The sequence below is a fragment of the Pleurodeles waltl genome, chromosome 3_1 (assembly GCF_031143425.1).
Source record: "Pleurodeles waltl isolate 20211129_DDA chromosome 3_1, aPleWal1.hap1.20221129, whole genome shotgun sequence".
Classification (NCBI taxonomy): Eukaryota; Metazoa; Chordata; class Amphibia; order Caudata; family Salamandridae; genus Pleurodeles; species Pleurodeles waltl.
Genome location: NC_090440.1, coordinates 977453752 through 977470187, shown reverse-complemented (window position 1 = coordinate 977470187; position 16436 = coordinate 977453752). Strand labels below are relative to the sequence as shown.

At 46.0% G+C, this 16436-nt stretch overlaps 1 protein-coding gene across 1 annotated transcript in view; it reads left to right on the top strand.

Moving 5' to 3' along the window:
- Positions 1-16436, top strand: part of SLC9A1 (solute carrier family 9 member A1) — a 216620-nt gene that overhangs the window by 176028 nt on the left and 24156 nt on the right. The window contains exons 10-11 of the mRNA XM_069224079.1: positions 7357-7458; positions 8083-8155. Coding sequence (XP_069080180.1) covers positions 7357-7458; positions 8083-8155 — 175 coding nt within the window. The remainder of the gene's footprint in view (positions 1-7356; positions 7459-8082; positions 8156-16436) is intronic.

Genomic DNA, 16436 nt, shown 5'->3' with positions numbered 1-16436 from the left:
ACTACTAGTCAATGTTGTGACTTCTTAAAAGTAGTAAATTTGCATCCATTCATGGAGTACTTCTGTGAGTGCACTTTTGCCACTTCTTTATCCAAAAAAGAAACAGGTAAACATTTTAGTGAAATGAGAGACAAGAACAATCAACACAAACATAGCAGACCTGACTCTGGCCCTCAGACCCAAGTCACAAATGCATTCATTTGGGAGGTGTCACAAGCCAAACACTCCAGCTGAAGCTACGCCCCCAACCTTCAGAAAGTGTTGTCCAGCAGCTCGTTTGGATCAAAAAAGTCAGACTTGCATATTTGTTTCACTCAGTTAAACTGCTGCGATTGAAGGGTGGATGTTTTTTGGTCTATATGGCCCATTGTCTATTTGTCATCAATCCTTTAACATATACTTATTTGACTTAACCCTGACGAGTATTTTTCTCTCCTCATCCTTTTGACTGTTTGGTGTCACATTCAATCATTTATGGATTTCCTGCCTTGCAACGCAAGAGGGCCTATTTTTTGTCAATGTACTTTTTTATCGTAAAAGTACATTGTATCATCACACATTAAATTCTTTACCTCTTAGAGCCATTTAGGAAGCAGGCAATTGTTTTTTTTTTTTTTTTTTTTTTTCACTGCCTCTGTTTGTTTCTGCAGTGTGCCTAATTACCTATTTATAGTTTAGACTGACTTTGAGGCTCTTAGCTTATATTAAGCATTGCAAGTTGTCCTCTGCCTGGTGAATGAATATGGCAAATAATTGAGCAGTGTGTTCATGAACTGACTGTATGCATGGCTTATAAAAACTTTAGGCTGAGAGTTATGACTCAAGGACACTGACCGGCTGGTAGGAAAAAAACGTTACAGGACCTTCTTTTCAGTAGCCTTACTGTTCAAGGCTTTTGTTACGAGTCTGCTGGACCAATTGTGAGACTGTCAATAATTAAAGGAGGCCTTACCGGGGCAAAAGTTACCCGTTCTGGCTGGTATTGCGACACCAGTATCTGGCTATTGTGTGTTCCTGTGCCTGGCATAGGAAATAACATGCTCGATACAGAATTACTGGGTCCTATACGGCATGCGGTCCCCAATTTTGGGCCTATTTCCACACATGTTCCTCCTGATTTGAGCAAGAGAACAGTGTGCATGGAAACTGGTTCATTGTTGCCGCAGTGTATTCCACAACTAGTAAAAATGCAAATCGTGTTGGGTACTTTCTCCCACAGAAATACCACTTTGCACAACCTGTAATGAGGGCCTTAGAGTTCATTTAGCTGCTACTTGTTCCGTTTTAATTATTCAGTTTGACAGTCGTACATATAGCCATAGATGTTTCGAAGGAAAGCTGAAGGTGATCAGACTACGTCTTCCTGCAATATGAATACTCTTGGCTTTCAACAGCACGTACTGCCTGTAAAGTCTGTGTAAAGATATTTGTAGCCATTCCTTCAGCTTAGAGAATTAATTTCAAGATTACAAAAGATTGGTGGATGTTTATGGTAATATTTTGGGGCCGGTTTGCTTTGCTCCAAGGCTAAAACTGACGCGCGCCATTGTGAAGTTAAAAAAATGAATCCATGGGTGAAAAATGTGGATTACAGTATTTAACTAGGTACGCACTTGCACCCAACAAGAAATATAAGGACCTTTTAGCGCACAACAGAAGTGGGAGTAGATCCCACTATTTGTGACTGAAACAATTTCTGGTATTCGCTACCAAAGAGTGGACCCTTGTATTTTCCACTCATTTTCCATCCTTTTACTGACTGATACCGCCTCGTATGTGATGTTCTTAACTGCATGCACTACGACAACGTTGAGTGGGTAACTGACCCTCCTTGCGCCATCAGTACTCAAAATTGTGCCATGACTATTTCAAAATCTAGGACTTCAAAACATTGTTCAAGCCATGATTGTGATTTGAGTTCCCTGTATTTTCATTGTAATTGGCTCTGTACAACAATGCTATGGCAGTTCGTCATAAAAAAAAAAAAAAACACAATTAGGCCATCTAAGATTGTGCTGACTAAAAAAGTATTCATGTATACCAAGGCCGAATTCACTGGCCAGTCAGCTGCTGTTTCTTTTAATGTATGATTGGGGACAGCTGCCCAATGATTATATTTGTATATGACGATCCTCTGTGGAAATCAAGTCTGCTTGAATGGATTGTAGCACTCATGAAGTCTGGTTTCCAGCTAGCAGTGCAACATTCTTACTAAATTCAAGATCCCTTTCTGCAAAAGAGCAGCAACTGCTTCAGAAATTCGGAACAATTCAATTTGTGGAAATCAGTAAAGCAGTCTTTGACTGTGCATATCTTGGCAAGGAATCCGTACTCTTATTCTGGTGGTTGAGAAGAGTCTCAGAGGGGCAAAACCAATAAGATATGTATTCATACAGGAAATCTTTCACTCTAGCCCTATTTTACGTGAATTATATATTTGAAAAGTCATGGGAAATGATTGACTCATTCATTATTCACTTACTTTAATCACTCCCTGTCGTCAGGCTGGGACTGTGGTAGTTTAACACTGCAGTATACGGTATCAACTTGCCCATAAGAAAACAATGGGACATTCACCTCATTTTAAATTGCCTAACTTCAGCGGATGAGGTGAATATGCCGAGCACTCCACCGCCCCTTGAGGGTACTATGGCTCACATTTTAACTGCACGTCTAGTGTGGTTGAACCCTTGGACAGTAGGTCATATCGTGTTCCTTATTTGTGGGAAGATTTACATCACAAAATAGTTCCCCCCCCCCCCCCCACAACAACGTGATCAGCTTCACTTTTCTGTGTTCTTTCTGGGCCAGCCGAGAGTTTTATGCCATCAACAGGGCGGAGACTGCTCTCAATGAGACAAATCCATGTTGAAGGCACGTTCCACGTGTAGTCAGGTGTGTTTTTGCAGATGATCCACGCCTCCCCAGTTTGGACCGCTTTGACTGTCTTGTGCCACTTTCTGATGAAGGTGCAGCTTTGCTTATTGTTTCTTCCTAGTCGTTCAGCAAAATGTTGGGTCATATTTGGTTTCCTGGAAATTAAATTGCTTCAAGAATTTTTCATTCAGTGGGAATCACTCCACTCTCTTGCTCCAGATACTAGAAGGGTTCATCTTGGGTTGCTCGTTTCTTGTATTACCCTTACTGCTGCATAGATGCACTGGGGGAAACCGTAAGTACAATGGACAATGGTGTGGACCTCCATTAAAGCAGTCAGTGCGTGGCAAGCTGAGGATGGTATGATTGCCAGCTTTGAAATGTTATTTCACCACTACTGGACTGATTTTTAGAGACTAAGAGGTCATAAATGAAAACTATCCTGAAGAGATGGGCCAACACGTCTGCTGCAATTATCAGTGCAGCTATTGATGTCGTTGAATTACAGGAGTTGACGACTTGTATCAACAAGGGGGTCTGAAGAACATAACCTTAAACCTTGAATATTTTGATTTGGACTTCAGGGTATTTGCCATGTCACAACTTGGATAAACAGACACACTGCCTGGACCTGAATACATTGCATGCCAGCAGTTTCGCACAACGTCATCCACTGAACGTGAGCTTTCTACCCAATTTATATGCGTGCTACTCTAATTGGAGTGGCCTAACCTGATTTCAGCATGTCTGTTTATGAACAGCCAGTGCTGGAGAAGTAATGTTTGCCTGTAAATACCTTTCTCCAGATTTGGTATTGTTCATACATTCACTCAATCCTTTCTCCTCCCGATCAGCTTGCTGCATTGACGCTCACTTGGTTCATGTGCTATGAATTCTGAGCTACTGTGGCCTCTCCGGGGAGTAAGTGATTCACCTCGTATGCTAAGGTGTCGGAGATTTAAAATAAGTGTGCTACTAAAGAAACACTGTTTTACTAGTGGATATGTTAACATGTTTAATGGCTGTGTTAGTGTACTATGGATTCTCAGCTTTCTGACTATAAATTATTCAAGAATGTGAATCTGTTAACCGCTTCAGTGGATATGGCCCCCTGGGTAGCTCTCCCACGAGGCTGTGTTCAAAATGGTTGCACTGCTGCGGTTCCTCTACACTCTGCAGAACTACCCATACCCCGTCCCACCCATCTTCTTTCACACACAAGCAAGTTGAACCGGTGTGTTTTATTTGGGCAAGCGATCAGCCGTGGATCTCCCTCTGTAAATGTGTGCTTAATCCATTCAACGGCGAGTTGGGGCTCTCAAGCCTCCAGCTGTATTACTGGGCCAGGTTCCTCCTTCCAATCGCACTGGTTCTCTACAGGCCAAGACGACCCCTCCATAGCAGTGGAAATTGGTGTATTGGACCGCCGTAGCACACTTGGCCTCCTCTATGGCCTAACAGCCCCACCCGCCTGCAACCCTGTTGACCCGGTTTGGTTGGCAACAGGCGCTATGGCGAATTGGCTGCCCCGGGGTGCTGATGACGCCGCTTTGGGTTGGGACCTGGCTCAGCCACATAGTCTCCTTAGAGGGCTTTCTTTGTGCCCCGTAGACATTCCATGCACAAGATGCAATTCTACTGCTTTCTACAGCTACGCCATGCCCTTGAGGCCTCCCTTGGCTCCTCAAAGCCCCTCCCTCAACATAACCCCCTAGAAGCAGACCTGTTGGGGCTCACAACTAGAATGGTAGGGGATCTTTTGTCTATATCTTTCACTGGTCAGCTACACCCTAGACCCTATGACCAAACTGAGGGAGAGATGGGAGGGTAATGTGGCCCCCTTTGAGGATGACTGGGTGGAGGCCAAAATGGGCCCTGGGACGTTGTCGGTTGGTGCAAAACTTCACCTCAGTCTGCTCAAATACTTACATCGCATATTCTACAGTCCTCATTGCCACACAGGACGAGGTATGACCTACCACCGCAATGCTGGTGACCCACGTGGTCTGGGAATGCTCGCTCATCCAAGAATACTGGAAGTGAATCTAGAACACCTTATCCCAGATTGTCAGCAGGACAGTCCCACTAGACACGAAGCTGGTTTTCTTAAGCCTGTTGAACACATATTTTGGTGGGGGGGATCACCTTACCAGATGTCTGGATCGGCTGGGTTTCATCATCTATATATGGGACATTGCCCCCAACAGTGGTGCTCATGACTAGACCTGTCATTTCTCAAGTTAACCCGGGGGCTTCACTACACAGCCGCGGCTGAAAGATTTGTGTATAAATTTAGAGGATGCCCAGAAAAACACTGAAAGTTATGGGCTGACTGGCTGGCTTATTCGGACTGCTTGCCATCCAAGGACTAGCTCTCCGGCGGCAATCTCTTCTTAACTTTCCTATTGGGCAATATTGGATTCGGGATCGCTGCAACGTGGTTATTTCTACTATTGTTTTTGTTTCCTAGATGTAACCTAAAAACTAACAAATAGTTATAAAAAATAATAAATAGCAGCAACGTTGGAAAACTGTAGTTGCAGGTAACTGATTTGTTTTGCAGATTGATAGATTTACAGGACGCCCAGTCCCGTTCCTCTCCCCCCCCCCCCCCCCCCCCCCTTCACCCCCTCATCCCGAAACCCCTGCACATCAAATGAAGTTAGGGCTTTACATAAAGTGAAGGTGGCATCAAAGCCAGGAGGAGGTTTCCTGGGTCTGTATCAATGTCTGTGGAGTCCCGACAGGCTATATACTAGGAGTGTTTCTTGGCATCTCACAGTGACAGCCAGAAATGGGGTGATAAAAACAAAGTCTATCCCAGCTGATCTCAAAGACGTCTCCTTCCAATCTGTGCCTGTTCGAGACCATAAACTTAAGACGGAACACTTCTGAATGGGCCGCTAAGTGGATTAGGATCCTAAATATACCATAAAGCATTTACAGAGCTGCTGAAGGCTGGCAGCTCACTGAAAACCCAAAACCTGCACACCTTTCTCTCACACCTCTTCACCTATCACATTGCTAAGCGCTGCATGACATAGTACAGGGTTCTGCAAAGTCAGTCCTGGAGAGCTGGGTCCATGCCAGATTTTTAACATATCTACATTTAGAAAAATGTAGATTTCTGAAACATCTTTTTTCTAAGTGTGGATTTGCTAAAAATCTGGCATGGACCCGGCTCTCCAGGACTGACTTTGCAGAACCCTGCCATAGCACAATAACCGCACCTCGGTGGTCGACATGGAAACACTTCCCACACAAGCTCAAACCAAGACAACACAATTTCAGTTTTGCACCCTGCATGGTAAAGTGCGCTGCCTATGGGGACAAGTGCTTCATCATCCCACAGAAGGGTAGTAAGTGTTACATAAATATAAATGTTGTATTACAGTACACCAAATGCACTCCCCCTGAGGATGCTCCAATAATGTATCCCGGATTACAACACTAGATGGCAGTAGAAAGCAAGTCCATCAATTCACAAAAGATACCAAGCAGCGGAACTAGCGTCCGAGGTAAGAACTTCTTACCTCGCAGGTATGGTAGTTATCAGGTCGGATGTGACTGCAGGACTCGAGCCTGCTTCGTTAAGGATATTCTGGGATCTTCGCTGTGGGTGCATTAACCAAATGAGCTGCCATATTGTTTTGTAATGGCTTTCTGGGATATTTGTTAGCTTCGGATATAGTCAGTGCTTGAAATGGAAAAATTAAAGTGCAGGTACTCTGTGCCAGAGTACCAGCTTGTTTCCCAGAAGTGCCGGTATTCTCCAATTAAAAGTATTACGTTTTTCTTGAGATGTGCCGGTACTCTCCCTCCCAAAATAAAAAAGTGCCGGTACTCAGTACCGGACAGTACCGGCCCATTTAAAGCACTGGATATAGTCTAAAAAATGTGGTACGTGTATGCTTTCTGTACACTTGATGTTTTTTAAAAGCACTTTCGTCTTTGGAACAGAAGATAATAGGGAGTTTTGGCGGATTATCCCTTTATTGTTTAGATGTATTCGCTCCCTAAGAACGAGCACTACACCCGCATTATCTGTTATAATTTAAAGCCTGTACATCTGAATTAAGGTCTATAAGGTTTGTGTTGCTTATTTTTACAAGTAGCTACAGAAAGAAACCACTCTATATTTACGTTTAACTAAGAATTAAAACGTACACTGGGTGTTGTTTTGAGGTTTTTCCTTGCTGTGAGTCATGACTATCAGGTCACTGGTTGCAGGTATTAAAGTGTGAACGAACATGTATTGATTAAAGGTATGCTTATATAATCTTCGGCTTAATATTTTACACAACCCAAAGTTAATACGGATAAGAACAGAAAAAAAATAGCAAAAGTTAGATATGACTAAATACGGAATTATGGAAAGCAGGCATATGGTGAAACCGGGAGCCCTAATCTGATTTGCGCTGTAGCGCCTTCACGAGTCAGCCTGGTTTAATACTTTGCAACCTGATTTGTTCCTTCCAGCTGCGGTCGTACAACCGGCACACACTGGTGGCCGACCCGTACGAGGAGGCCTGGAACCAGATGCTGCTGAGGAGACAGAAGGCCCATCAGCTGGAGCAGAAGGTAAGGCTTGGCCTGAGAGGTGGGCAGTGGATGGACCAAAGTTCTGGCATCCTTCATTCAAGAAGCTGGGCCAGGGGGATGCCTCGCTGTTGCGATATACAACAATGGAGGTTGCTATCATCGTTTCAGCTGGGGATGCAGTGGCAAGCATGAATCTCCGCAGTGTAGGCCCCCCTATCCGCCGCACTTTCAGTAAGCGGTTAGGGGTGGTTTCTCTGAGGGCGCATGAACAGAGCCCTCTGCATCTTATATCCTGATGAGCAGTGATGGAAGTCTCAAAGCCTCCATCTTCGTGTGTGTGTGTGGAGGGGGGGCGGGGGGGGGGGGTGCAGAGTGTATTACTAAGGAGGGAGTGCAGGCATCGTCCTAGACGATGGAGGACCTCTTTGTTGGTGCAGTGGGGGAGAATGTGAGGCAGACGAGGCATTGACTCTGCCTCCCAATACCCCTTGGCCTCAGAGGGACATGGATGTTTCAATAATAAAGGCAAGGGCAAATCCTCCTCCCTGTGCCCCCTATCCCACGTCCAGTAACCGGATTATAAGGAGCTTGAATCCCTGCTAGTAGGAGTACAGACAGACTCCCCGCCATAGATAACCAGAGAGGTATTTTTGTCTCTTGCAGATGAACAATTATCTGACTGTTCCTGCGCACAAGATGGACTCGCCTACTATGTCCCGCGCCCGGGTTGGCTCAGGTATGTGCAAGAGTTGGCTGTCTTGTTGGTTTTTGTGCTTTAGTCTTGGCTAGTTGGAGGGCGATGTAGACCTGTCTAATAGAAGCAGGGCTGTGACAAACAGGAACGTATCAGGCTTGCCCAGTAAGTGAGTGACTGTGCCTAAGCCCTGCTGATCTTGCAAAGGCACAAGCATGTAGGGAAATCCCCAAATTTCCATTTGAGGTAGTCCCCCCCCCCCCCCCCCCTGTGCAGGATTATGGAGGTAGTTGGTAACAGTTTTTTCCTCACTGCGCTTGCATAGGCATATTCACCTTCCCTGTTTCTTAGCACAGGCAACATCAAAGTATTTACTATAGGCAGCTTTTGTGTCTTCCCGATTCCATAGGTTATTGATAAAATATGATAATAAATCATAGTGCAAATCGAGTACAATGCCCATGAGTGCTTGCTTAGTTTATACCTGTTTTATCCCACTGACTGATAAAGGGTGTATGTGGAAAACACCACAATGGTATTGCACTTACGGGAATGAAAGTATTTCCCCAACTCGGTTCACTACTACAGATGTTCACACAAGGCTTCTGCAGTACCACATAAAAGCAGGACTTGCGTCCACAGTGCTCTGACCTATGATTATAAGTGACATTTTGTAGTATTTTCAGTGGTTCCAGCTATGGTGCAGTAGTAACTCCTCCAGAACTATTACATGACCGCTTAATGCACAGACCATGGACATATAGGCTCATTTAGACTTGGTAGGAGTCTCACCAGGTTGGTGGAGGCCCTATCACTGACCCTCAGATAGAGAGCCATGCAACTAATTTAGAGACCTCCTCCATATTGGGGGCCGGGAAAAGGAATGTTTTGCCAAGTGCACCAACCTTTCAAGGGGGGTCTGTGCAGGAAAAATGAATGTCAGAAGGCCCACCACAAATAAATCAGTTTTCTGATGTTCATAGATCAACTGCCCTATGGCCTGTGGTTCGTTGGGCATAGGTTTGCAGTGATAAAGCCTGCTAAGGTTCTGCCATCGGAAACCTAGTGGTTCTCCCACCTTTACATGATGCGGGGAACCGTGAGTTTGGTGGAGCAGGGAGCCTTGCAATGGTGGAACCAGTTGGGTCCTGTGCCCTAGCTGCATTCCTCCTTACTCCCTTCTGCCCCACAGTCAGTTAATTCAGCAAACAAGATCTGGGCTGTTCTTAATTATACAGATTTGAACACCATGTGATGCAGAACATTTTACCAATCGTAAACAATGCTTGTGTGACATTTCAAGATGTGCAGCATTAATTCTGGGATTTGGGCACTTAACTTTACGAACAGCACTACCTATGTGTTACTTTCTAAGTGGAAACAAAAAATGAAGCAACACTGTGCCGGCACAATGGAACAAAATGGTTCCCTTATAAATCATGTGGCTGGTAAGGGAAGCACCCTGAGGCTACTGTTCATAATTGCAACAATCATGTCTACATGGTAGACGGAGGAGAGAATAGGAAATTATGCATCTGCTCTGCCTGCTGCTGGCAACTAAAAATAATTATGAATATGTATCTACAAACAGACCTGAAGCAATACCACCAGAATGACCAAAACATATTCCACTGCTCATCAGTTAAACAACTGGAGGTAGAAAACATAATACATACCAGCACAATTTGTAATTGTTGCCTCCATTGAATATAACCACCACTAACATGTCCATTCAGTGCCACATTGGATCTGATGATTAATCCAGACACTGAAGTTCCTTGAAATCAAGAAACTAAACTCACGGAAAGGCGCCTCACTGGAGGAACCAAGGGATGTAGTGCATATCCCTGATGGCCCAGCAAAAGACAAGAGGCACTTGGATGGTGCAGCAGCATTTTGTCCCCCCAGTGCTTTCTACTGGGCAAACTAGGGCAGATAATTCACAGTGTTCTGAGCCCCCGGTGAAAAAGAAGGCTAGGCCTCAAGCAAGAAGGGGTTCTCCAATGATACCGGGACTAACACTAAGCAGGATCATGCTATGTCGTCAACCTACACTTCTAAGAAGGATGATTTTAGCATGTTAATTGGCTGTTTGCTTAGGCAGCACTTAACCTGGGTTGTTGATCGCCTAGCCTCCATATAAGCAAAAGTGTCCCACCCACTCAGCATTGCTACCTCTAAATCTATAACCGAGATATACCCCAGGCTGACCCTATTACCCCCCCTGCTTCGAGCAACCTGGACTGTAGGACCCATGTCATGAGCCCCACGTATCATACCCTTATGAACTGTAATGTATCTAAGAGGCTTCCATCAGGGATGATCTGTCAACCCCCAGTGTCTGCCCAACCTCAGGTCTCTAATACAGACTGCATCCTCGCATCACTTGGTATTAGGGCAGTCCAGCAGTTATACCAGCAGTGTTGAGGTGGAGCGCAACCCACGGTTGAGCTCAGAGGCTGGGAAAACTCAAAATGGTTGTAACGGTAGGGACGTTGAAAGATTTAATCTTCCCTCTGCAGCATGCCTTCATGCCGTTGTATTACCAAACACTCCTAGGCTTAAACTGGCACAAATTGAAATGATGGGCTAATTGATATCTAAAGTCTATCATTGGCTGACATACCGCAGGGGTTATGGCATTTTTCCAATTGAGCATATCCTGATGGCAAGGAGGGTCGAGTGGGTGGGGCTGTCTGCTAAGACTTTCCCCGGTGATTGTACTGTAGTCCATTTTTAGTAACCCAAGAATCCCTTGAGATGTGCGGAGCCAATTGTTTCCTTCCACCCCTAGGAATTCTCAAATTTCAGTTCTGCCATTGTTTTTTTTGTTTTTTTTATTATTATTTTTTATAAATAAACCCCTTTGTTTTCATGTTGCGGTCCCTAATTTAGGCCGGCCTATCATGAGGGTCCACGCAGCGCCAAATTGTGATTGTGGCACTGTTGGGGTGACTCTTTATAACAAATATGCACCCCTGGAAGAATTGGAGGGACTCGATTGACTACCACCTCAACAGGAACCAAGGGTCTCAGATAGTAGGGGGGGGGGCTTAGTTAGAGCACAGGTTACTCCCTGTAAGTACACTAGCCCCAGCAAGCTATTCAACGTCTTGTCTTGAAACAAGGCCGGTTTGAAATAGAAGCTAATCAATCAAAGGCTAATTAATCTAGTCGTGGTCTGCCTTCAAGAAACATGGGAGATTGAGCCCAGTCATTTGGACGGGTTCTGCTCCTACCATTCTCCCGCCTTTCCCTCTAGTGCAGGTAGAGCAAAAGGGGGTACTTACATTGACTGTGAATACCTGGGCGCGGGAAGGGTTATAAGATTCTGCAATAAGTCCCCCTATTGCCACCTTCTTGTATGTGATTGGTGTAGGAGGCTGGCCTGGCTTATAGTGGGTACCTTGTGGTATTAACACCCTGTGCCAGGCCCAGTTATCCCTTATTAGTAGAATAGAGGTGTTTCTAGCAGCTTAGGCTGATAGAAGGTAGCTATGGCAAAGCTTAGGTTGAACTAGGAGACATGCAAAGCTCCTACTATACCACTCATATCATATAGCACAATATCATAAGAAAACACAATACACAGAGTTACTAAAAATAAAGGTACTTTATTTTTATGACAATATGCCAAAAGTATCTCAGTGAATACCCTCAGTTAGAAGGTAAGTAATATACACAAGTTATATGTACACAAACCCAAAACAGGTAAGTAAGAGTAAGAAAAGTAATGCAAACAGTGTAGAATCACAATAGGATGCAATAGGCAAACATAGGTCTAGGGGCAACACAAACCATATACTCAAAGTGGAATGCGAATCACAAGTGGACCCCAGACCTATGGGAGCTTGTAGAGGGTCGCTGGGACTGTAAGAAAACAGTCATGGTGTCCAAGATACCCCACCCCAAGACCCTGAAAAGTAGGAGCAAAGTACACCTACTACCCCAAAAGGACACAATAGTCATGCTAGGGGGATTCTGCAAGAACCACAAACACCAGCAAAGCACTGAATATGGATTCCTGGACCTGAGGACCTGCAAGGCAAGGGGACCAAGTCCAAGAGTCGCGATAGTGTCCAGGGGGTGCAGGAGCCCAGGAACCCCCGGATGAAGGTGCAAGGAAGCTGCCTCCGGATGAAGAAGCTTAGGATTCTGCAACAATGAAGAGAGCTAGGAACTAATCCTTTGGATGGTAGATGTCCCACGGCGTGCTGAAGGTCGCAGAAGTGTTCCCACGCAGAAATACCGCAAACAAGCCTTGCTAGCTGCAAGGGTCACGGTAGAGGTTTTTGGGTGCTGCTGGGGACCAGGAAGGACCAGGATGTCGCCCCTTGTAGGAGGAGACAGAGGGGGCGCTTAGCAACTTAGAGAGCCCCCACAGAAGCAGGCAGCACCCGCAGAAGTACTGGAGCAGGCACTTAGAAGATTTGTGAACCGGAGCTGGCTCCGAGTCACAAAGGAGGGTCCCATGACGTCGGAGTCCAACTCAGAGGGTTGAGCACTGCAGGATGGAGTGCTGGGGACCCAGGCTAGGCTGTGCACAAAGGAATCCTTAGAGGAGTGCACAGAAGCCGGAGCACCTGCAAATCGCACAGTGCACAGGTTTGCAGTCTAGCGAGGGGAGGCAAGGACTTACCTCCACCAAACTTGGACTGAAGGATCACTGGACTGTGGGAGTCACTTGGATAGAGTTCCTGTGTTCCAGGGACCATGCTCGTCAGGATGAAAGGGGACCCAGAGGACCAGTGATGCAGTCTTTTGGTGCCTGCGTTAGCAGGGGGAAGATTCCGTCAATCCACAGGATATTTCTTCTTGGCTTCCAGTGCAGGGTGAAGGCAGATGACCCCCAGCGTATGCACCACCAGGAAACAGTTGAACGCCGGCAGGATTAGGCGCTACAATGTTGCTGGTAGTCGTCTTGCTACTTTGTTGCGGTTTTGCAGGTGTCCTGGAGCAGTCAGCGGTCGATCCTTGGCAGAAGTCGAAGAGGGAAGTGCAGAGGAACTCTGGTGAGCTCTTGCATTCGTTATCTGAAGAATACCCCGGAGGAGAGACCCTAAATAGCCAGAAAAGGAGGTTTGGCTACCAAGAAAGGAGGATTGGCTACCAAGAAAGTTAGGAGCCTATCCGAGGGGGGGGTCTCTGACGTCACCTGCTGGCACTGGCTACTCAGAGCAGTCCAGTGTGCCCCAACACCTCTGAATCTAAGATGGCAGAGGTCTGGGACACACTGGAGGAGCTCTGGGCACCTCCCCTGGGAGGTACTGGTCAGGGGAGTGGTCACTCCCCTTTCCTTTGTTCAGTTTTGTGCCAGAGCAGGGCTGGGGGATCCCTGAACCGGTGTAGACTGGCTTATGCAGAGATGGGCACCATCTGTGCCCATCAAAGCATTTCCAGAGGCTGGGGGAGGCTACTCCTCCCCAGCCCTTCACACCTATTTCCAAAGGGAGAGGGTGTAACACCCTCTCTCAGAGGAAATCCTTTGTTCTGCCTTCCTGGGCTGGGGCTGCCCAGACCCCAGGAGGGCAGAATCCTGTCTGAGGGGTTGGCAGCAGCTGCAGTGGCAACCCCGGAAAGGCAGTTTGGCAGTACCCGGGTTCTGTGCTAGAGACCCGGGGGGATCATGGAATTGTCCCCCCCAATGGTATTGGGGTGATCAAACATGGCCATCTAACAGGTCTAAGCTCATGGAATTGAGTTACCATTGTGACGCTATACATAGGTAGTGACCTATGTATAGTGCACGCGTGTAATGGTGTCCCCGCACTCACAAAGTCTGGGGAAATTGCCCTGAACGATGTGGGGGGCACCTTGGCTAGTGCCAGGGTGCCCACACACTAAGTAACTTGGCACCCAACCTTCACCAAGTGAGGGTTAGACATATAGGTGACTTATAAGTTACTTATGTGCAGTGAAAAATGGCTGTGAAATAACGTGGACGTTATTTCACTCAGGCTGCAGTGGCAGGCCTGTGTAAGAATTGCCTGAGCTCCCTACGGGTGGCAAAAGAAATGCTGCAGCCCATAGGTACCCAGGATATTGGGGTTCCAGGAGATCCCTAAGTACCATATACAAGGGAATTATATGGGTGTACCAGTGTGCGCCAATGAGAATTGGTAAATTTAGTCACTAGTCTGCTTTCTAAATGTGTCACTGCAGAGAGAGCATAAACACTGAGGTTCTGGTTAGCAGAGCCTCAGTGATACAGTTAGGACCCCAGTGCTCATAGTATGTGCCCTGTATGGTGCCTGTCTGGCAGGATCCCAGTGACACAAGGGCTAAAACAACATGCCTGGCATGTTACCCCCATTTTTCACTGTATGTAAGATGGTACTTTCCTACAATTGGGACCTGCTAATCATCAACTATTACAACAACTGTTCAGGTGTGAAGGCTTTGTGGGTGGCGGCTGAGCTCGAGGAAACCTTGATGTCACTAAGCAATACACATCTCACAGCCCTGAATTTACTGTGGGTAGGTGATTTTAACATTCACCATTGTATAAGGGTAGGAAAGCCGGTATGCACTTTGAGCATAACGAGCATGGTAACACCCTCAATAACACTGTGGTGAAATTTGACCTGGTATTGATGAACAAGTAGTTAGACCAAGCAGGTCACCTTACTCCTACCTTTAGGGGGCCCAACAGTGAGTCAACCATAGATTTCCCCCCTCATCCCAATTGAAGAGAACATTGTTAGGTTGGTAGTTGACTTTGAGGTGGTCTTCTTCGGCTTAAGTGATCATGCAAGTTTGTCCTGTAGCATGAGGCTGGAGGGTATGTGTAAACCCCTGGAGAGGGTAGGTCTTAATCCTGTGCTGGCTAAGAAGAATGGCTTTTCCCTTAAGTGGGAGCAAGTTGATAAAGCCAACTTTCTTCCTGGTATTCTAACTTGCAGTTGTGCCAAGCTTTTCTTGTGTTTAAATTCTGAAGCCCACTCCAGTGCAGGTGATTTCGTCCTTTGTGGAAATTACTGCTAATATTAAGAACGTCCTTCTGCGAAAACCCAGTTAAAGGAACCAGAAGTCACAGGATGGTTTATCTCTATCTGCATAAAACCTCGGTCGCAATTACATCATGCCTTATGTGCTGACCAGAAAAATAGGGTACTGATACGGAGTTTGTGCAGAGCCTATAAAGAGGTGTGAGCGGCAAGAATTCGGAAGATGAAAGATGGGGTGTAGGAGCTGTTGCGAGAAGCAAGTTTGAATAAGGACTGTGCCACTTTCTGTAAAGTGTTAAATGCCCCATATTTCAGGGAGTCCTATGACCCCCAACCTAGATGTGCACATCCATGAATCTGCGTCCACTATTTTTTTTTTTTTTTTTTTGCCTCGATCTACATATGTGGTACAGTGGAGTCAGAGAAGGCAGAGTTAATTAAACTAGAGGATGATTATGTGTACCTCAGATATCAAAAGTGAGAGGCAGAGGGCTTTGGGGGAATTGTAGTAGTGGTAAGGCTTCTGGCCCGGATGGGGTCCCAATGGATGTTTTTATAGCGTCAGGCTTTATGGGCTCCCATCCTAGTGAACATCTTCAATGCTATTGCAAGGGAGGGACTCCCGCGCTCTTGGCAACAGTCGAACATCATCCCAATCTATAAGAAGGGGGACAAGTCACAACCAAAGAACTATAGGCCCATATCTCTGCTTGATTCAACTGCCAAAGTCATGGACAGGATCCTGTTACACGGGGCTGGGGGAATGGGCAGTAGCTAATAGTGCCTTAGCTGACCTTCATTACAGCTTTAGAAAGGGGCTAGGCACTACTGATCAGGGTCTGAACCTTAGTATTATAATTGCCAAAAATAATGTTGCTAAAGAAGATTCAATTACCTGGCATTTATGGATTTGTCTGCCGCGTTTTATTGCCTGGTACGCTCCAAGCTTTATATTCTGAAGCGAGTGCTTGTGTGCACCTTAGTAGGGAAGGTGAGTGCACACAGCCTTTTATGATTAAATGTGGGGTCAGGCAGGGTTTTGTGCTGGTCCCATCCTTTATGTGTTTACCAATAGGTTAGAAGCTGCCTTAGTAAGGAGACAGAGACGTTCCACACGTAGGTACACTCCCTCTTCCCATCTTCCTTTATGCAGATGACAAGTGCTTGTGGCAAGAACTGGACGGGCACTGCAGAGCCACATAGAGGATTACACCACCTTCATGAAACAGCCAGATTTAAAGGTGAATGAAGGTAAAACCTTCTCTATAATCTGTGGTAGAATGCCCCAAAGCACCCCATATTTACCACCAACAGTTTCAGAGTGAGTGATGCCCCGAGTTTCTCCTACCTGGGTATTCTCTTTGATGCCAAGTACT